We start from the raw sequence: 22,701 nt of genomic DNA, 5'->3' as shown, positions 1-22,701 counted from the left end.
AAGGAACGTCACCAGACCCCCATATGGTGCGTGCGCATAGAGATCAATTCATTCAACTAATACAGTGTAGGCTACATTGCATTCGCTACTTCTGTGGTAGTCATAAAAAAATCGATTTAAATGGATTTAAACACAACACTACGAGTCGGCCATAAGCTTAGTGCTCCTATCTTACACTTCGTGATGTTGACGTAGGGAGGTTTGTGTCTCTAGGTGTCTCTGGCAGAGCGCTCACGACTGGCTATCACCTCAAAGAACAGAGAAGGCTGTTCAGTTGTCGGCGTTTAATCGGCGGAGGCAGAGTGAGTAACATTTACATGTTATCATAATATAGTATGGTGCCTGTGCAAAACGTATAAAGATGCAGAAGGCATAATTCTAATACAATAGGTTACGTGTACACACGTATATAGAGGTAGGAGACATAATCATAATACAATAGGTTACGTGTACACACGTATATAGAGGTAGGAGACATAATCCTAATACAATAGGTTACGTGTACACACGTATATATGGGAAGTATCAGATGGCGCATACATTTTGGAATAAGAAAAGTGAAACGTATCATTGAGAAGATATTTCTTGTAGCATGAAGGAATAGTGTGCCTATGAAGTCTTGGTGCGTTCTAGACACGATACCTCTGTGAATAATAAACCAACACTGAACGGTTGAGGAAACTAGCATGAATGACAGTAGCTGTAACAACAATGGAATATGGGATTATGTAAATGGTAATTTTCAACAAAATCATATTCCGATCGTCGTGCAGTACTGCAGTAAATAGGCTTTTACGGAATTGTGGACTGTTTATCACAGTCCTGGTCGTATCCGAGTTCTGGTCAGTATAATCGAGAACACGGGGACGATGGAGCAGACGAAGTGACGGACTGAGGGGAAAGTCTTGGCAGCCAGGTGGGTACCCGACAGTTCCCAGTGGCAGTAGTGACTCATATTATCTTAACCGAAAACAAAATATTCCTTGATACTGGATATGGGGTGTAGCATTATAACGGGGATATTATTTCTCCCTGTTTCGTATGTGAGGCCTGTTTCACTATGAAAGTTCACTGATTGCTTTACTATACCGTGTATTTACATAAAGTGACGTGCACGTGCAGCGTGATAAATCACTCACGCACAACGTCAAACATCCTCCCTGTGAAGTGTTTCACTCATGTGCCGACTGTATTTGTATAACGTTTGAAAAGCAGTCTCAAAATAGACCTGTATCACAGGAATCCGGTATCGTTATGTATGTTATACATAGACCATAGATCTACACATATGTCATGTATGATATATAATATATATAGATCTGTTGTCATGTCATATTTGACGTGTATGTAGATCTATGGTCTATGTTTAACCTACATAACGATACCTGGTTCCTGTGACCTGTATTACATTGAAAGTTAGCTCGGTGTTGAACTGTTGATACTGTTGATATGTTCGATACTGATACACGGTGACACATTTGTGAATGGATATAGCATCAGCCGTACGCTGAGTTCCTATGTCCCATGTTCGTCAAGGAACGAGCCTTCGTCAAGGAACGAGCCTTCGTCAAGGAACGAGCCTTCTGTTCACCCTCGTTAAAGGGCGGTTAAGCGTATTATTCGTGACGGCTGTTGCCAGGGTGAGTTGAGTTGAATTGCAACGAGTTGTTTGTTGCCAAGGTGACAGGTACGCTGGATGTAAAGGTGTATTATTTCCATTGGTCGTTCACTCGTACTGCTGGTAAATATTTACTCGTGTGAGTCAGGGTGAAGTTACGCCGCAGTTGGAAATATACCAGAGGTAAGCTGCGTATCTGCGTAATTTATGCAAATATTTATGTAAAAACTCAATTTCTATTAAGGCTATTGCGTACAAGTACGCTTGAATTTTTGTAAATACTCAATAGATGTGATCTTACATGCGTACACACAAAAATGTCAAATCATAGCTTGCGTACCGGTGTATACAAAAAATAACTGAGGTATACTGAGAGGTTCTGTTTCAGGACTTGAACTTGGCAACTTGCAGTCTTTCCTATCGTTTCTCATATTACAGATCAAACATAAATAACAAACACTAACATTTAAACTTTTGATATTTTTTACAATTAATGGAAAATGACAAAATACCCAATTGAGTTTGAGTGAGGTGAGTACAATGTATTTGGTTACTCAATGGAAAATTAGGATACCGAACTGAGATGAACACAAGTGAGTACATAACTCAATGACCCAAAAAGTTATCTGTAGCTCTGGACAGATGCATTGATGCCCAAGTCCAAACTTGGTGTAAAAAATAGTTCTGTGTATCAGAGAAATTATGGATCATGTAAATCATTACTAGAACCCAAATTGTACATTCTGTAAAATTTGGAGAAATATCTTATGAGGATTCAGTCAAATTCCGATATTTATCACGTGGTTTAAAAATACAGCTTAAACTTAAGAAATACACTTCGCTCTACCACCATGTACTTTAATACTTTCTAAAGATAATTACGATTAATTTAAGGCAGAAAACAAACGACGGTGTCGGTGACCTAAATTAAGAATCCTCGCACAGCGCTAACTGGCGCGCTGTTCTATTGATGTGTCTGCCCACTACGTTAAGACGAACGTTACCAGAAAAAAACAAATGATAACAGTTTGATGACGGTTTGCTTTGGGATTAATTACCTTCTCTGAATTATTTTAATTACATCTGTCATTAACGTAAACCATATTGGGCAATATGAACGTTGCATTTCTACTACCAGCGTAAGTTTAGATCAGTACATCCAGAGGAAGTTGAGTAGTCAAGCGACATTCCACAATTGTATTGTGGGAATGTAAACATTACGAACGTTGCCGTGTCGCTGAAAACTTGTGAGTCGAAATGACACATTTTAACCGATGTAAAACATAAACGTAATGTTTCCACATGATGTTAGCTGCGTGAAGCAACAGCAAACCAAGAAACTGGATGCAACGGTGTAGTTTACTGTAGGAGGCCGTACGAGGCGATGACAACTGACATGCATCGTGACGTCGCTTACATTGTGACGTAATGTAAAATGGTTCGATTACGAGGGGGGCACACTAGAATGGCGCAGTGACGGGATAACGTCATTCAATTGTTACGTCATCAAAAAACTATACCTTAATTGTCTGATAATGTATTTTTTTTTGATTGTTCTAACCGCTAGGCGTCTTAGAAACCTTAATAAAACGTATAATCCAAAATGCCTAAGCTGCGATAAATGTAATTTCATGAAGATCGAGGACGGATATAAATGTTTATGAGTGTGTCATTACTATAAGTCAAGCAGAGAGATGTTGTTACCCATATACTATCATCGATAGCCATTAATACAGAAACTTGTAGATCTTACCTCAACAAGAAATAGCAGGGATGTTTATAACCATCTTTCTGAAAAGACACTTTTATAGAAAATGATATTCTCACCGACTGTAATCATATGCTGTGAAACACACATCACCATGCAATGAGTCTACGTGCACCCTGGACCACGGGGCCTCAAGCACTGAATAAACTGGTAGGGGCGTAGCTACCATTATTAAAAAAAGCTCGGGCTTACACATGATTTTTGACAAAAAAATGTCTAATTATGGCAAAAACTACCTATAAACACGTTATCAGAACAACATAAAAATGGTAATCCCTCTATGAATCATTATATTGACTACAATATTCTTCGATAACAAAGCATTACAAACAGAGTCACCATTTACAGTAAACATGTTATTCTTCATATCATAGAGTTGAAAGGCGCATTCTTTCATTGATGATTTTTTTCCATCGATATGTATGTGAATGTTTTGTTACAGTCATGATTATATGTGAATCATAACTGATATGCCGATATTTACAATCATTTACAAAAAAACAAATACTCGATGCATGGTATTGTATCAGTAAACGTACGATAAACAATGTCAAAACATATTTGCACATGAGAGTCACATTTCAATCAAACAATGGTAGACAACTCTAAGTTATCCTTATGATTTCAAAATATTGATAAGATAACAACATTTTGAAGTTATTAAATCATGTAACGTCAAACAATAACACTTCAGGTCTCATAAAAATAATAGAAAAACATATGACCGCCTCCGTGGTGTAGTGGTTAGAGCGTCTGCCCGGAGAGCGGAAGGTCGCGGGTTCGATCCCCGACCGCGTCACACCAAAAGACGTTACAATATGGTACTTGTTGGTCCCTGCCTGGCGCTCGGCATTAATGGGTACAACAAGGACTGGTCGGCTCCGAGTCAGTATAATGTGTCTGAGTGGGGTATTCATGCTTCACTGCGGCATGGTATCTCAGTGGGCTAGCACTATAAAACCAGCTTCAGTCTGGGCTAGTACAAGCAGCCGCACATACACATACACACGCATGCACGTCGTCATATGAGCGAAATATCTCAAGCACGACGTAAAACCCAATTTCACCTCACCTCACCTCATAAAAAATGAAGGTAGGCTATCTCAATACTATCTAAATTTAAAGCTTTGCAACCTATCGGGTTTACACGAAAAAAATGGCTTGCTACGCGCCCGACTGCCTGTCATGCCATCTGGCATAATTTGGACAGTTTACAATTTCAAACATTATTTCAAACGTTCTATCGATCTGACACATTTCGATTAAATTTCCAGAGATGGAAATGATTAGGAATTTGTACAATATTATTCCAATCTTTTGCGCATGTCTGGTATATATTTAGTTGTACTAAGAGAAACACTTGCCAATCCAGTGAGACGTGTGCCATTTGTATCTCCTTCCAAATCAACATGTGGGCATGGGTCACAGTCAAACCAACAGAAACATATCGGAAATATAAGGACATTTCACTAATTTTGTATTTGCAGGCGATCGGTAGAGTCACAGCTCATTAAGGTGGACAAAATGCTTTAGTGAGGAACATCTAATTTCTTGAGGCCACGGGGAAGATTTAGTCTAAACTTTATCACAGACGAATATTTGATGAAGAACTATTACGATAGAAACGCATTGTTTTAAATATTACGTGCCTACTTTTATGAACAACTCAAAGATATTCCTAGATATCATTTATATGAACATTTTGCTGATTCTATAATGTTAATTCAAATATGCATGCCTCGGTTTAGTAATATAAATGATATACACAAAAGACTTACACATAACATGGTCATGATACTGTGAGCAGCGATGTTCGCAAGTGGGATACGATGGCATGCATCAAACAAGTAAGTGAGAACGACCACTCGATCACATTAGTTCCTTCTTACAACAAGGGTTGCTGAGAATCAATTTTGAACCAGATTGTGTTACCGGGCCAATATATGTTTGAACCTCGTGATATGGTTGTAGGTCATTCCCACTGCTATTATAGACAACACAATGTATGTCGCCAATATCAACTGGTTTCTGTATAAGTCATAGCTCGGGGTGAGCATTGTCAAGTTACATTGAATCAATATCAGCTGTTCAATACGCGCACAGAAGGTGGTATAGACGTTGGCAGACAAGTTAGATCCATTAGGAATAGGTTTTGTGCTGAAGACCTTGAAATCGTATTTATAAACACATGTACAGCAGTGGGTGACCTCGTCTTGATGGATACTGCCACCTCAACTGTTGTTCATTTCCTGATGTCAGTATGTCGCATGACTACGTTGTCAGGCAAGCAGAGAGTTAGCGCACCATGGAATTGGCTCACGTGAATCACTATCTTCATCAGCTGTTGAACGTCAACAATACACCGGGCTTGAAATATCGACAGACTTCCCCGATATGAAACTACCGAGCCGGCTGTCGTCAGCTGCATTGTTCCAACATTATGAACTGAGCTGTGATCAGCAAAGCCTGTATTACAAATTTTATGCTTACCCAGATCTATATATTTATGTTCCAAACTACGAATACTAATATTACTGGGAGATTTGGGTTATAAAATGCGTTCCCTCCTTGTACGGGCCACATTAACTCTGTATCGCTGCGACCTTAGAGGTGCAAGTACTCAAACTTTCTGCCCAACCCTTTCTACAATGCAATAGCGAAAGTGAGTTGTGATTGGTTCGCTCAACTTCCCAGCGTAGACACCTGATTGGATAAAAAGCCAGCCAAGGGAGGAAATAAAATCCTCGGCCGTGAATGCATCCAGGGTATAGTGGAGAGTGATCCCAACCTATGCCCTGGAGTTTTTCGAATTTGGGCCAGTCTAGATTCCCACTGGTTCTGAGTCGCCGAGTCAACTGGGTCTAAATCAGTATAAACGGAGTTATCTATTTCTATCCAAATGTCCTATTTTCAGGACCTACCAATTTGTATAACGTGCCAGGATCCTGTAATTATGGATCGAATCATGCCCCGGATATGCTTATTGGATGTTCATGGCCATATCAGTATGTTTGAATTTCTTCTAAATTAGACAACTGTTGTAAGATTCAAAATTCAACCTGCACGCTATATAGACTCTTTCTGGCATTTGTCGTTTGTTTTGCTTTGTGTGTGCGTATGCGTATGCGTGTGCGTATGTTTTGTTGCATTGGTATGGGTTGGGGCTATTTAAGATGAAAGGCCATCTAAGCAGAATAAATTGATTGAATAAGGGGTCTTGTCACTATTCCATCGTCAGATGAAGCTAGTTCAGAATCTACCCGTGAAGGTCCGGGTTAGGATATTGATCTTCAGTACCCATGCTTGTCGTAAGAGGCGACTAACGGGATCGGGTTGTCAGACTCGCTGACTTGGTTGACACATGTCATCGGTTCCCAATTGCGCAGATCGATGGTCATGTCGTTGATCACTGGATTGTCTGGTCCAGAGTCGATTATTTACAGACTGCCGCCATATAGCTGGAATATTGCTGAGTGCGGCGTAAAACTAAACTCACTCACACACTCCTAGAGCAAGGATGTTTAACTGTGACTATAGATGTGGTTTATAACATATTTCAAGAATTCCTCCGACAATCAATAAACATCCAAAGTACACTATCACATGATGTTCAGATTTTAGCATCTTGTCTTCCAAACTTCACGTGATATTCAAGGAACTTCATATCCACCTAGCATAAAGTCAACTGCCACTTCATTGATCATAATTATGTCGTTTTCTGAGATCTCAACCCTGGAAATGTTTAATATAGAGATACCTTTTTCCATGATCAGTTGCCACGACTGTACACGTGGAACGCGTGTGGTCATCAGTTAACTCGATCTGACCAGCACCATCAGAGATACTGGTCTGTGATTATGTACGATTAGGGTTATTTCTTGTGATCCATGGCAGGTTTAAGATTGTGGAACATGATCGGTTAGTGTACTATTTATAGTTTATAATCGCAAATAACGAGAAACATTTATCAAAAACTTTGTTCATTTTCCCCTTGTTAGTATGAGGGGTTATCTCATTCGAACCAGTGATGCTGAAAGCTTCAAATATGACGCTGGGGTAGACAGAGTGTTTGCATCTCACACGGAATGTCTGGGTTCAATTCCCCAGTTCGGTATAATGCACTGTCTCTGTTGCCCTACGCCGTGATATTACTAAAAACGGCCTAAAACCAAAATTCCCTCGGTTTTATGCTGCAGCATCGAAAACTGGCCCCAAAAATGCGAACTACGTACACTGGTCATCGTGCTAAGAACCCTGCGACGGGGCCGTGTCCCCCGAGGCAATGCCATCCGTTTGTCCAACGTGTGCTTGTGTTTTACAGGGACATGCGATGCCACTTAAAGAAGCTCTGCCTCCTGGCCAGCATCAGTTTCGTCATTGGTTACTTCATCACAAACACCATATATTGGAATGAGGACACCGTGAGGAACATGATCATCTCCATGAAACAAGCCGCTGCTTTTGGGTTCGTCTCGACTCCGTCCCACCCCTTCCACGTCAACTGTACAGCGTTGTTACTAGGCAACAAGACAGAGATATACAACGCCATCATGCTCAAACAGGTTCCAGCCAGCCGTGGCGCTCTACCGCCCATACAGTCATGTGAAACGTTCAAACAGAGGTTCATTCTGAATGTCAGTGACGAAGAGATAGATTTCCCCATTGCCTTCAGTATCCTGGTGTATAAGAACAGTCATCAAGTGGAGCGACTTCTGAGGGCAGTGTACCGTCCGTCCAATGTCTACTGCATCCATGTTGACACAAAGTCAACGGCCATGTTGGAAGATATGCGCCGCCTAGCGGCGTGTTTTGACAACGTGTTCTTGTCTTCCCGACAAGTGAATGTGAAATGGGGAAAATTCTCCGTCCTTGAACCGGAACTGATATGCATGGAAGACCTCTTGAAGTACCGGAAGTGGCGCTACTTCATCAACTTGACTGGCCAGGAGTTTCCACTCAAGACCAACTACCAGCTCGTCAAGATCCTCCAGGCGTACAGGGGAGCTAATGACGTCTCAGGCACCACAACAAGGTCTGTATCATCCTGACGTCCGGTCGCTTGGGTGGGTAGTGTAGTGGTTGGGGAAGATAGGGAATTCTAGTAGTTGGTTGGGCAGCTGGGGAGTCTAGTACTGGGATTGGGAGGAGGGGTGGACCAGTGTTTGGGGTACTTTTTGTATTATTTTTAATACTTTTTTCATTATTTGAAAGACACTGCCTCCATATTCCATTTTGCGCGAATATTTTGCGATCATGCACATTCCTTGGCAACAAAGGCCCTCGCCTTTTTACTGCCGCTTTAGACAATTTCCATAGCCTGTGGGCTAATTGCCGTCGTATTTATCGAATTTGGGTTACGGTTTTAGTTTAAAGGTAAAGGGTATTCGATTTTGAATAAAAGTACTGGTAGGTGCTAAAACCTTCAAAGAAAGAAATGATTCAAGCTGTTCTTTGGATTAACATATGCTTGTGTTTGCTGTGAGAAGAATTAGCAATTAGAAACAAGAAGGCTCTGAATTTGTTCATGATTTCAAAGAACTTACTACACATGCCAAGTGAGAGGGGTCGGGTAGATGGGTAGCCTAGAGAGAATGGGTTGGGGAATTGGGGTGGCCTAGTGAATTGGTGATGAGCCTAGCTGGAGGAGAGGAGGGGTAGCCTATTGAGGGAGATGGGACAGCCTAGTGAGAGGGGTGATGGAGTAGCCTATTGGGGGAGATGGCACAGCCTGGTGAGAGGGGTGATGGAGAAGCCTTGTGAGGGAGATGGGACAGCCTGGTGAGAGGGGTGATGGAGAAGCCTATTGAGGGAGATGGGACAGCCTAGTAAGAGGGGTGATGGAGAAGCCTGGTGAGGGAGATGGGACAGCCTGGTGAGAGGGGTGATGGAGAAGCCTGGTGAGGGAGATGGGACAGCCTGGTGAGAGGGGTGATGGAGAAGCCTAGTGAGGGAGATGGGACAGCCTGGTGAGAGGGGTGATGGAGAAGCCTAGTGAGGGAGATGGGACAGCCTGGTGAGAGGGGTGATGGAGAAGCCTAGTGAGGGAGATGGAACAGCCAAGTGAGAGGGGTGATGGAGAAGCCTTGTGAGGGAGATGGGACAGGGTAGTAATTGATCGGGTATATTAGTAATTATGTTAGTGTTTCTTGTTTCGTATTTATCTGTGAATACTGTAAGTAATATGATGCAAAGGTCTCACTAAAATTATCCCCAACTCTGTTAGCCTTGTGTCACTTGGAGCCTGAGTTACGACCGTAACTGACACTCCGGAAAATATATGAAATTACTTTTCAAAGCAGCATTTAATCCTGTAACTGACACATTTCTTTTCAAGATACAATGAGAACATACGGCGTTTCTGGAAAGCAGGCACGGCTCCACACGGTCTCCGTCCTGTCATCGGTTCTGTCCACGTCGTTGTCAACAGGAACTTTGTCAACTTCTCCGTGAACGACCCTATAGCCAAGGATCTACAGAAGTGGCTAAGGCTCACAGAAATACCTGACGAAACATACTTCCCAACTCTCAACTACAGCCCACAACTCAACATCTCAGGGACATCCAGGGGTAAGTGTCTACGCCCCAGTTCAAGATAATGAGGATATTCTACGCCCACCCCAGTTCAAGATAATGAGGATATTCAAGGGTAAGTCTAGTTCAAGATCTTCACCCCAGTTCAAGATAATGAGGATATTCAAGGGTAAAGTGTCTACACCCCAGTTCAAGATCATGGGTAAGTGTCTACACTCCCAGTTCAAGGACATTCAAGGGTATTCAAGGTGTCTATACTCCAGTTCAAGATAATGAGGATATTCAATGGTAAGTGTCTACACCCCAGTTCAAGATAATGAGGATATTCAAGGGTAGGTGTCTACACCCCAGTTCAAGATCATAGGGACATTCAAGGGTAGGTGTCTATACTCCAGTTCAAGATAATGAGGATATTCAAGGGTAAGTGTCTACACCCCAGTTCAAGATAATGAGGATATTCAAGGGTAAGTGTCTACACCCCAGTTCAAGATCATAGGGACATTCAAAGGGTAGGTGTTCAAGATAATGAGGATATTCAAGGGTCCAGTTCAAGATACTGAGGATATTCAAGGGTAACACTGTCTTCAAGATACACAAGGGTAGGTGTCTACACCCCAGTTCAAGGATAAGGGTAAGTGACTACACCCCAGTTCAAGATAATGAGGATATTCAAGGGTAAGTGTCTACACCCCAGTTCAAGATACTGAGGATATTCAAGGGTAAGTGTCTACACTCCAATTCAAGATACTGAGGATATTCAAGGGTAAGTGTCTACACCCCAGTTCAAGATACTGAGGATATTCAAGGGTGTCTACACTCCAGTTCAAGTCTAGGATATTCAAGGGTAAGGGTCCCCAGTTCAAGATACTGAGGATATTCACCCCAGGGTAAGTGTCTACACCCCAGTTCAAGATCATATTCAAGGACATTCAAGGGTAAGATAGTGTCTATACTCCAGTTCAAGATACTGAGGATATTCTACACCCCAGTTCAAGATAATGAGGATATTCAAGGGTTAGGTAACTCCAGTTCAAGATACAAGGATATATCAAGGGTAGGTGTCTACACCCCAGTTCAAGATCATATGGACATTCAAGGGTAAGTGTCTACACTCCAGTTCAAGATAATATTCAAGGGTATATTCAAGGATCATAACATTCAAGGGTGTGTCTACACCCCAGTTCAAGATAATGAGGATATTCAAGGGTAAGTGTCTACACCCCAGTTCAAGATAATGAGGATATTCAAGGGTAAGTGTCTATACTCCAGTTCAAGATACTGAGGATATTCAAGGGTAAGTGTCTACACCCCAGTTCAAGATACTGAGGATATTCAAGGGTAGGTGTCTACACCCCAGTTCAAGATCATATGGACATTCAAGGGTAGGTGTCTATACTCCAGTTCAAGATACTGAGGATATTCAAGGGTAGGTGTCTACACCCCAGTTCAAGATAATGAGGATATTCAAGGGTAAGTGTTTACATTCAAGGGTAGGTGTCCACGACGGAGCTCAAGATCATATGGACATTCAAGGGTAGGTGTCTACACCCGAGCTCAAGGACCTAAGGACATTCAAGGGTAGGTGTCTACGACCCAGCTCAAGATCCAGAGGACATTCAAGGGTATGTGTCTACACTCCAGTTCAAGATCATATGGACATTCAAGGGTAAGTGTCCACACCCCATTTCAAGATACTGAGGGCATTCAAGGGTAAGTGCCTACTGTAACAAAGTAAGGAACGACAAAGAGATAGGATGGAGTATTTCTTGTTTATTCGTCAAATCAACAGCGGCTTGGAAGTCGGATGGTTGGAGCAGTCCTGGCCTGTCTGCTGAGACCAGCTGGTGTTGTTGCTGTCTCTGCTGCTGTCCTGTTCTCCGCTTTCTGTCAGGCCGCCTTCCTTTATGTAGTCCCTTGGTAATATTAATGGCTCAGCCATCTGTATCCCACAGGCTGTGCAACCAGCAGGACAGATGTCAGAAACGTCAGTGTTAATTCCCCATGGATTAGTTTCATCACCGGTCACAGGTAGTGTCCAAACGTTAATGTGCCATTGTCATCGTGGTGGATTACTTCACAGCAGTTCTTTGCTGCATGTTGACACATTCAGGGGACTGACCATGGATTTGACCTGGGACTGACCGGGAGAGGTGGCCATCAACTATGTTACACTACACTCCACCCTTAACATCCCAACATCCAACTTTAACCTCCCAGGGACATTCAAGGGTAAGTCCCCACACTTTAACCTCCCAGGGACATTCAAGGGTAAAGTGTCCTCACTTTAACCTCCCAGGGACATTCAAGGGTAAGTCTCCACACTTTAACCTCCCAGGGACATTCAAGGGTAAAGTGTCCTCCACACTTTAACCTCCTCCAAGGGACATTTAACCTCCCAGGACATTCAAAGTCTCCACACTTTAACCTCCCAGGGACATTCAAGGGTAAAGTGTCCTCACTTTAACCTCCCAGGGACATTCAAGGGTAAGTGTCCACACTTTAACCTCCCAGGGACATTCAAGGGTAAAGTGTCCACACTTTAACCTCCCAGGGACATTCAAGGGATAAAGTGTCCACACTTTAACCTCCCAGGGACATTCAAGGGTAAAGTGTCCACACTTTAACCTCCCAGGGACATTCAAGGGTAAGGGTAAAGTCTACACTTTAACCTCCCAGGGACATTCAAGGATAAAGTGTCCACACTTTAACCTCCCAGGGACATTCAAGGGTAAGTGTCCACACTTTAACCTCCCAGGGACATTCAAGGGTAAGTGTCTACACTTTAACCTCCCAGGGACATTCAAGGATAAAGTGTCCACACTTTAACCTCCCAGGGACAAGTGTCCACACTTTAACGTTCCAGGGACATTCAAGGGTAAGTGTCCACACTTTAACCTTCCAGGGACATTCAAGGGTAAGTGTCCACACTTTAACCTAAAGTGTCCACACTCCTCAGGGACATTCAAGGGTAAGTGTCCACACTTTAACCTCCCAGGGACATTCAAGGGGATAAAGTGTCCACACTTTAACCTCCCAGGGACATTCAAGGGCAAGTGTCTACACTTTAACCTCCAAGGGACATTCAAGGGTAAGTGTCTACACTTTAACCTCCCAGGGACATTCAAGGATAAAGTGTCCACACTTTAACCTCCCAGGGACATTCAAGGGTAAGTGTCCACACTTTAACGTTCCAGGGACATTCAAGGGTAAGTGTCCACACTTTAACCTCCCAGGGACATTCAAGGGTAAGTGTCCACACTTTAACCTCTCAGGGCCATTCAAGGGTAAGTGTCATTCAAGGGGACATTCAAGGATAAAGTGTCCACACTTTAACCTCCCAGGGACATTCAAGGGTAAGTGTCCACACTTTAACCTCCCAGGGACATTCAAGGTGAAGTGTTAACACTGTTGTATGTTGGCTCCAAAGTTGAAACTAGAACGTTTACAAGGAATCCAACAATCAACACAAAATTACCGTAATTAACAATTATATTTTCAAATTAACTAAGTTGGCAGATCAATACAAATCAATACAAAAGTATCACTATGTGAGTAGGAAATAGAGCGGCAGAACCAATGCAAGGTAATGTATGTTTGTTTGTTGTTTAACGCAGCACAATATCCAAGCAATATGGCGGATGTCTGTAAATATCTGGACCAGACAGTCCAGTGGCCAACAGCCTGAGCATCGATCTACGTAACTGGGATACGATGACACACTGACCACTCAATCCATAAGTCGCCTCTTACGACAAGCATGGGTTGCTAAAGACCAATTCTAGCACGACAATGTGTGATACTCGATTCTGATTGGCTGAGAGCTCATCAAAACCGTACTTAAATGACAGTTTAAGGACCGCTAATTAAAGTGACCGATTCACTGCGTATGAATACAACGAACTCGTTGACCCTGTTGTTTGTAAACAAACATGTCTGACATCGGAGACTTCTACCTCGGCAGCATCTTTGACGCGTTCGGTTTTTAAATTACATTTAGCGGTCTTAAATCAACGATAAAGGACCGCAAAATTGAAAACAGAGTAGCTTTATCTTCTAATTTTAACGTGGATCTTCACAGGTACCCAAGGTAATGTAATACAAGAGTAGGGATTACATCGATAAAGACAGTGATGATAGTATTTACCTCGCAGCAACAGTATCCGAACTTGCAAGAAAGGCCTAGGCAGAAAATAGCCAGGGTATGATGATCATTGGACATAATGCTCATCTTGCAATGTGGGACGAGAGGCAAGAGTTAGCTCCCCTGATGTATCAAAGAAAAAGCTACCAGATCTTCCCATAATGATCACTGCTTCAGAGGAGAGTTGTCCAATACAGAACTCTGTCTGAATAGGGTCCAGTATTGATATAAAGCATACCACTGCCCGTACTGAACGTCAACAGGCACAATGTATTACTGCCACATAACATCACCCCCACTATAACAGATCACGGGCTCTTAAGGGTAAGTCTCTACTAAACTACCCAAAATCGGGTTTGAAAGCAATTTCAGAGTCCCGTGACCCCAACCCCTCTCTAACCCAAACCAACCCCATTACACCACCACCACCAAAAACAAACAAAAAATAACAACAACAAACAAACAAAAAACAAACACCAACAATAAACAAACAAGACACACACACGCACACACGCGCGCTCACAAATACATAGACCATAAATCACGTACTTACCTTGCCTCCGTGTATTTGCAGCTGCTCCTCGCCTTGAACCATTCCTTGCTCGATATAAGAACTGGGATCACGGCATACTGGCTTACAAAGACGATTGCCAAGGCAAGTACCTGAGGGAGATCTGTGTGCTGGGGGCGGGCGACTTCGCCCAGCTGACCACGGAGAGACATCTGTTCGCCAACAAATTCGAGGAGGATTTCCAACCCGCTGGATTGTCGTGTCTGGAGGAGTGGTACTACCAGCAGACAAGACTGGAACTGGCTGGACACCGGGAGTACGACACTTCCTTCTACTCCAAGCTGGACTTTGTTCTCAATCAGATATCTCGGTGAGAGAGTAGGTTCACAATCACGTATTCGTTCGTCACTGTGGTACACTTGTCAGTGTCGGTGTGTGACACCTGACAATCTACACCAATATGTTTACAGCAAGATTCCGCACTCATGAATATTCCAGCTATATGGCGGCGGTCTGTAAACAATCGAGTCTGGACCAGACAATCCAGTGATCAAAGGCATGAGCATCGATCTACGCAACTGGGATACGGTGACATGTGTCAACCAAGTCTGCGAGCCTGACCACCCTCCCCCGTTAGTTGCCTCTGACGACAAGCATGGGCTGCTAAAGACCAATATTAACCCCGTTCTTCACGGCCCGTCATTCGGAATGATGGATTATGATGGAGTGAGATAAACAGTACGCTACTACATCGCTGGCTCGGTTGACAGATGTGGACATACAGGTAATGTGAGCAAGACATGACTAGGGGCCAGTCCAAATTTGCCCAATTTATCGCATGACAAGGATATAAGACATGACTATGAGGACATTCTAGGGTGGCCACCCCGTCGATGTCTGTTTGAGATACTTCTGTTAGAAGGGAGTCTGAAGGTAATTGTAATTGAAATTCACGCACTTGTGATTTTATCTCCTTATTGTGATTGTTCATTTTTGAGTGTATGCATTTATACCTTCTTGATACTTTGTCAATTGTTCAGTATTATTTTTAACGAAATCCCATGAAATGTGTTAGAATATTTGTCACAGAAATGAAATTCTGAGTCTCCCGCGTTTATTCTTCGGGGTCCAAAAAATTTATGTGTAGTATTCTTGGTGTTTCTGAAAGACAATATTGACACATTTTATGGGTAACAACGTCGTATATTTTGTAAGTACGATGTTTCGATACAGATTCTTGTACCTTTGTCAAGCAGGAGTGAGTGAGTGACAATCCAGTGATCAACAGCATGAGCATCGAACTGCGCAATTGGGAACCGATGACATGTGTCAACCAAGTCAGCGAGCCTGACCACCCGATCCCGTTAGTCGCCTTTTACGACAAGCATAGTCGCCTTGTATGACAAGAATGGTTTGCTGAAGACCTATTCTACCCCGGATCTTCACGGGTCTTGTCAAGCAGGAATGCGATTAGATAATGTTTTGAGATTTTACGTGCACGTATTGTGTATTCCGCACGCGGCTGTAATATGAAGAGGATGTATATATATTGTGTGTAACAAAAACAACATAATTAACGTAATTGGCTGGCAGTATAGGATTAAGTTGCTAAAGTCAGTGAGTTGATGTGGAGGCCAGAGGTGTACTAATCAAAGGGACATTTTAGAAGGAATGTCGGTTGATGATGGGCTTTTTGGCGTCTTGTGTGAATGGCTTGGTTGAGTTTGTGTTTGGTGAAGTCAGTTTAATTGTTCGCCAGAATGCTTATGTCAGTCCAGTTCATTTGGAAACGGGGGTTTGATTTGATGTGATCAAAGATGGCTGATTCGCTGTCGGGAGTATGTTTGGAGTGGTAGTGGGTGCACTGGCTCTGAGAAGGTCTTCTGTACACAGTGTTCTGAACTTAAAACGAGGCATGAAACACAAGAACGTCAAGGAAAGGTAGTTGGTTGTTCTGCTCTGTCTCCATGGTGAATTTGATGCGGATAGTGTTGGTTGTTGAGGTGTAGCAGGGCTTCTTCCCTGGGTACATGATGATGTGGCCAGGATTGGTAATGTCAGGAATTTAGCTTCAGAAATCAATTGATAAAAGAATTCGCAGATTTATCTAACGGGGAGAGTACTTGGGTGAGGTTTAGGGCAGTATTGTAGAACACACATTTTGGACTAGCAGTGATTCGTATGTATGTTGACCGTTGCTCAGGGATAGGGTGGTTGAGGGTGGAATACTGAAGTTTAGATTCATGGAGAGATTTATCACACAGTGTTTGGAGAGTGGCTTTATGCTGACGAACTAGCTTAGCATTGGGGTCTTTCTTCATCTTTTTGTAGGTTGTGGCGTCATCTAGCAGGTTGTCTACCATGGAGTGGAAGTGGTGCTTGTCTGAGACAACGATGTCTTGTTTTAGTTGTTTGAGGGCTTCTCTCACAGTTGGTGAAGAATGTTGTTGATTTGGTGTCAGAGCTAATCAACCTTTCTAAAGGATGCAAGTTGCTGCAGACCTTTCTCATTGTTGGCGATGAATATGTCCGAGTTAATTCATGAAAGTGTGTAGGGTCAAATTTCAGACCATTGATTCTTTATTATTGGTAAGTGACTTGTTGTGAGGTTGACAACTGTCCTGTTGGTGGCAGAGTGTGTATCCTTCTTGGGCGTGGTTGCTGATGGAGTAAGTTGTCTTAGTTGCGGTATCTAGTTTGTTTTGGCGGTAGTCTGGGCAGCTCGTAAAGAAGAGAACCCGTGAAGATCCCATGCTTGTCGTAAGAGGCGACTAACGGGAAAGGGTGGCAGGTTCGCTGACTTGGTAACCATATGTCATCGTATCCCAATGGCGTAGATCGATGCTCATGCTGTTGATCACTGGATTGTTTGGTCCAGACTCGATTATTTACAGACTGCCGCCATATAGCTGGAATATTGCTGAGTGCGGCGTAAAATTAAACTCACTCACTTGTAAAGGAGGAGGATGGTTGAGGGTGATGCTGAGAGAGATGTGACGTTCATTGATGACATATATAGAGAATCTCACCCGAGTGTCTTTTGATATCAAATATATCACCACGAGTTGATAAAGTAACAAATATCCGAGGCTTGCCGAGGATATTTTTACTTTTATCAACGAGTGTTGATATATTTGATATCAGAAGACACGAGGGTGAGATTCTATTTTATCATCCAAAATCATTCTTCATTAGTTTTCAATGAAAAATGTACATCTCTGAACACAGTACTGCCATTAGATTTGCAGTGCAGCGATGTCATAGCATTGTGACGTCATCAAGTTCATGACGTCATAGCATTGTCAGGGCATTGTGCAAAATCTACTGTCAAAACGATATCTCCTAGGAGATATCGTCTGATCTCACACAAGCGATATCTCCTGTGGAACACAGTTTTGGATGATAAATGGAGGTTGACTTCATCTTCCTATTATGTCGGATGCGTTCTGTGGGGCGTTTTCTGTAAGCTGGATGAAGGACAGTTGTGGCTGCTGCAGACAGGACGGGAGGGCGGATGATTTGTTTATCTCATCACATCAGGAAGGTGAGCGATTACTTGAGAGGATGTGCTCGTCTCAAGACGAGACAGGGACTTGATGGCATGAACTGCCATAACTCCAAGGATAACTTATTTTAGTGGCATTATAGAAGATGGAACTACAATGTTGACAAAAATTTCGTTACAAATTATTGTACCCTAGTCAAACTGGAATGTAATATGAAGAGGAGGGGATGTGTGTGTTATAATATACATATATATATACACACACACATACACATATATGCATGGATATATGTATATATGTGTGTGTGTCCGTGCGTGCGTGTGTGTGTGTCAGAGTTGTACAAATGCAAGGGTGTAGTTTAGACAGGAGGGGATGTTAGACGGTTGATTGTGCTTGGTGGAGGAGTGCATCATATGCTAATGGGATAAAATATCCTTGACAATTTTCCTGGCCAGATTTTTTTATTACATTAAAAAATGTATTCAAGTAAAAAATAAAGAATGTATCAATATATTTTTTATTCTTCTAATGGTTGTTTTTATTTCTAACGACAGCAAAGCGTTTACTATTTACATTCAAGAACTGCTCCTTGAGAGGGTCACCGCCATAACAGTTCTTCAGCAAAAACACCATGCAAAGCCGCGGAGATTGGCAAAAATGCAACCACGCCCAAAGCGAAAACTGCTCCTTTGTTATTTTCACCTTCGTTTCCTAAATCAGGACATTCGTCACCACTCGCCTCATTCCGTAACCTCCGAGAAGACCCATCCTTTATTAATGAATGTTTTTGCGAAAATACGACAATGGCCTATTCAGTACAAAAATCCCATTGGGATTCTTAAACCGTATTTAAAAATATACATTGGAAATATAAGGTGAAACGCTGATAATATTTATGTTAGAATGTGTTTTCAACAAATATTTTTTTCTTTTAATTGTACCAAAATGTTTTTCTAATTTAAAATACAGCGTTATGATGTGGACTTAAGTTTAATCATAGCTGGATATTTTATGTGCCCTTCTTTGAGTTTCTACAATGTCACTTAGTTACAGAAGAGTTATGTCCCTTTGTATAAAATATCACGACATGCAAGATACCATGAACTGCTGCCCGGCCATAGATAACAATATTGTTGTTTCTCATTACCGCCCGACCCACAAATTCGACCTGACCCTAGGATTTTTTTTTGATATTCTTCACACTAGAGAAAAGCAACTTTGACTCTGAAAATGTGCATGAATATTTCACACTGAGAAGTGTTTTGATTTTCTATCGGAGAAAAGGTGTAAAATTCTACAGAAATCAAGGGGTTTGGGACATAAAATAAAATGTAAAAATGAAATCCGGCGCCGGACCCATATATTTTGGTTTTTAAAAAAAGTGATGCGAAACAAGAATATATTTTTATGTGGCCAAATGTTTATATTTTATGAGTTTGCATTAAACTGCACTGAAATCTTCTTGTGACCAAGAGCCTAGTCACCATGGCAACAATCAGCAATACTAGAAGAAGAGAGAGGGGTTGTCACCAATTTTGTACATCAACACATTGATAAACGCATTCATATTGTGATGCTTTTCCATACAAATCATCATCACCCCGCTAGCCATAAACCATGAACGGTCCCTTATGTCAGAAAATAGCCTCTACTCCGGTCTACTGGCGGGCGCTGACTGGGATCTACACCTACTGTGGAAGCAACGAATGGTTAAGTACCGTTTAAGAGGGTGCCATGCCAATCTACACTTGTCAGAAGGGTACACAAAGGAATAAATTAATAGCAGTCCTGCTCAAATCTAGAATGACTGTGCAAGTCTACATTGCCTCAGCTCAAAAATGTATAGAACAATATTTCTGTTACATATTTGAATAAGAAAACTGTGTCTGGGACTAAATGTCAGTTTACTAAACTTCCAGACTTCCATTACATTGTGGAAGGTGAGTGGGTCGTATTCGTGACTGTCTCGTCCTGACAATAGGGGTTCAAATCGCAGACATCACGGGCATCAACCCCAAAAGTACCAGAAACATAAAATTATGATCATGATAAAATATACTGAGTCAAAAAAGAAACTTCACATTCTTTCTTCAGGGCACTATAAAAGAACAAGAGATGGTAAGATGGTTAAATTGTTATTATTATTTCATTGCTGAGATCTGTGTGATGTACTCGATACACTGACAGTGCCATAATCAGTTCCATTAGGCTACACCGCCGGTATACAGAATGTCAAGTCACAAGAATAAAATGCGAAATTTCTCAGTTCAGTATCGTGTATGGCCGCCCCGCGCATTCACCACTGCCAAACACCGTTTTCCTCATCGACTGCCTGATGCTTATGAACACGTGGTTGGGGATTCTGCGCCATTGCTCTTGCAAGGCAGCGCCAAGTTCCTGCAAATGCTGAGGTTGGTTCCTAAGACCACGAAGCCTTCTCCCAAGTGCATCCCAAACGTGCTCTACTGGATTAAGGTCAGGGGATCTCGATGGCCAGTCCATGACGTTGATTCCAGCGTTTTGAAGGAAATTTCGTGTCAACATCGCGGTATGCGGCCGAGCATTATCATGCTGGAACTGTAGACCTAGGCCATGAGCCGCCATGAAAGGAACGAGTTCAGGGGTGAGCACCTGGTCGTGGTAAGCAGCAGCTGTGAGGTTTCCACGGATGACCAGAAGTCGGGAACGGTTGTTCCCACAGAAAGCACCCCACACCATGCAACTTCCGCCCCCGAATCTGTCGACTTCCTGTACACAACATTGGGCATACCGTTCACGACGTTGTCTCCAGACTCTATGCCTGCTGTCCGCGAATCTGAGGGTAAACCTGGATTCATCGCTAAAGACGACTCGATTCCAGTCTCTCTGGGTCCATCGGAGGTGACGTTGGGCCCACAGCAGACGTTGACGTTGGTGAAACGGCGTCAATATTGGCCCACGATATGGACGTCGAGAATGGAGATTGGCAGCCCGCAACCGATTTCGAATGGTCTGTGAGAACAGTCGACAGTCACGTTGGTGACGTAAGACGATTTGACTTCTGCTCGTGACGTCACACGTGGACGACCCGACCTTGGGCGATCAGAAGTGGTGCCAGTTTGTTGTAGACGACCTCGCAAGTCATACACAGTACGACGGCTGCATCCCATTGCTCTTGCGACGTCAATAACTGATCTTCCCGCTTGCAATATGCCAACGGCACGTTCGCGTTGCCCATTTGACAATCGTGGCATTTCAAGTACCGTTAGAACTGTGGTTTAAAAGTGTTTTTTCAATTCTTGAGGCCAATGCAAACACGTGCATATGAAGGAAACTTCGATGCGAAGATCACGTGATCGACTGCACGTGCAAAAACCTGATTTGGCACTAACGTCATTTGCACGACGAATGGATGGGTTTGAGTGGGTTTTGCTAACGTTTTTCTAGAGTCGAAAGATAGGGATCCCATTTGGGATGCTTAGATGTATCATCAGAGAAACATTATTCATTATTTTTCGAATTACATTTTGTGAAGTTTCTTTTTTGACTCAGTATATTATGGGAACAGTCATCCAATGAATCAACTGCAAGACGGTAGGGAGACTATATGGTATAAGCTTGCAATCGTGCTGAGTTATCTCCGTTGACCTGGGTGAGAGATTTCCCTTCTCCCCGAGTGAGAGATCTCCGTTCACCTGGGTGAGAGATTTCCCTTCTCCCGGGGTGAGAGATCTCCCATCTCCCAGGGTGAGAAAACTTCGTTGACCTGGGTGAAAGATCTCCGTTCATCCGGGTGAGAGATCTCCGTTCACCCGGGGCTGAGATCTCAGTTCACCTGGGTGAAAGATCTCCGTTCACCCGGGTGTGAGATCTCCGTTCACCCGGGTGATAGATCTCGATTCTCCCGGGATGGGAGATTCCAACCACCTGGGTGGGAGATCTCCGTGCACCAAGGTGAGAGATCTTCGTTCACTAGGGTGGGGGATCTCCGTGCACCAAGTTGAGAGATCTTCGTTCATTAGGGTGGGGGATCTCCATGCACCAAGTTGAGAGATCTTCGTTCATTAGGGTGGGGGATCTCCATGCACCAAGGTGAGAGATCTTCGTTCACGAGGGTGGGGGATCTCCGTGCACCAAGTTGAGAGATCTTCGTCCATTAGGGTGGGGGATCTCCATGCACCAAGGTGAGAGATCTTCGTTCACTAGGGTGGGAGATCTCCGTGAACCAAGGTGAGAGATCTCCGTTCATTTGGGTGGGGGATCTCCGTGCACCAAGGTGAGAGATCTCCGTTCACTAGGGTGGGGGATCTCCATGCACCAAGGTGAGAGATCTTCGTTCATTAGGGTGGGGGATCTCCGTGCACCAAGGTGAGAGATCTTCGTTCACTAGGGTGGGGGATCTCCATGCACCAAGGTGAGAGATCTTCGTTCACTAGGGTGGGGGATCTCCATGCACCAAGGTGAGAGATCTTCGTTCACTAGGGTGGGGGATCTCCGTTCACTCAGCGTGAGAGATCTCCCTTCTCCCAGAGCACCAGAAAAGAGCTTTACACATTGTACCCATGTGGGAATCGAACCCGAGTATTCGTCGTGAGGAGAGAACGGTCCGCCACTAGGCTACTCCGGCGCCTTTGTGTAACAACAACG

The 22,701-nt window shown here is 43.1% G+C and overlaps 1 protein-coding gene across 2 annotated transcripts; it reads left to right on the top strand.

Annotated features, from left to right (window-relative positions):
• Positions 1-169: 169 nt before the first annotated feature.
• LOC124254619 (beta-1,3-galactosyl-O-glycosyl-glycoprotein beta-1,6-N-acetylglucosaminyltransferase 4-like) lies at positions 170-15,128 on the top strand. Of its 2 annotated transcripts, XM_046688454.1 has the most exons (5): positions 170-302; positions 821-916; positions 7,708-8,418; positions 9,721-9,953; positions 14,633-15,128. In XM_046688454.1, the coding sequence occupies exons 3-5, from the start codon at positions 7,712-7,714 to the stop codon at positions 14,941-14,943; spliced, it is 1,251 nt and encodes a 416-aa protein (XP_046544410.1). In that variant the 5' UTR covers positions 170-302; positions 821-916; positions 7,708-7,711; the 3' UTR covers positions 14,944-15,128. The 2 variants fall into 2 exon arrangements, with proteins under 2 accessions (XP_046544410.1, XP_046544411.1); XM_046688455.1 differs by lacking the exon at positions 821-916.
• Positions 15,129-22,701: the final 7,573 nt, after the last annotated feature.

The sequence above is a fragment of the Haliotis rubra genome, unplaced genomic scaffold (genome assembly GCF_003918875.1).
Source record: "Haliotis rubra isolate DU_JTF1 unplaced genomic scaffold, ASM391887v1 Scf578, whole genome shotgun sequence".
Taxonomy (NCBI): domain Eukaryota; kingdom Metazoa; phylum Mollusca; class Gastropoda; order Lepetellida; family Haliotidae; genus Haliotis; species Haliotis rubra.
The sequence above is the reverse complement of the archived record's forward strand: the minus strand, read 5'-3'. Positions and strand labels throughout refer to the sequence as shown.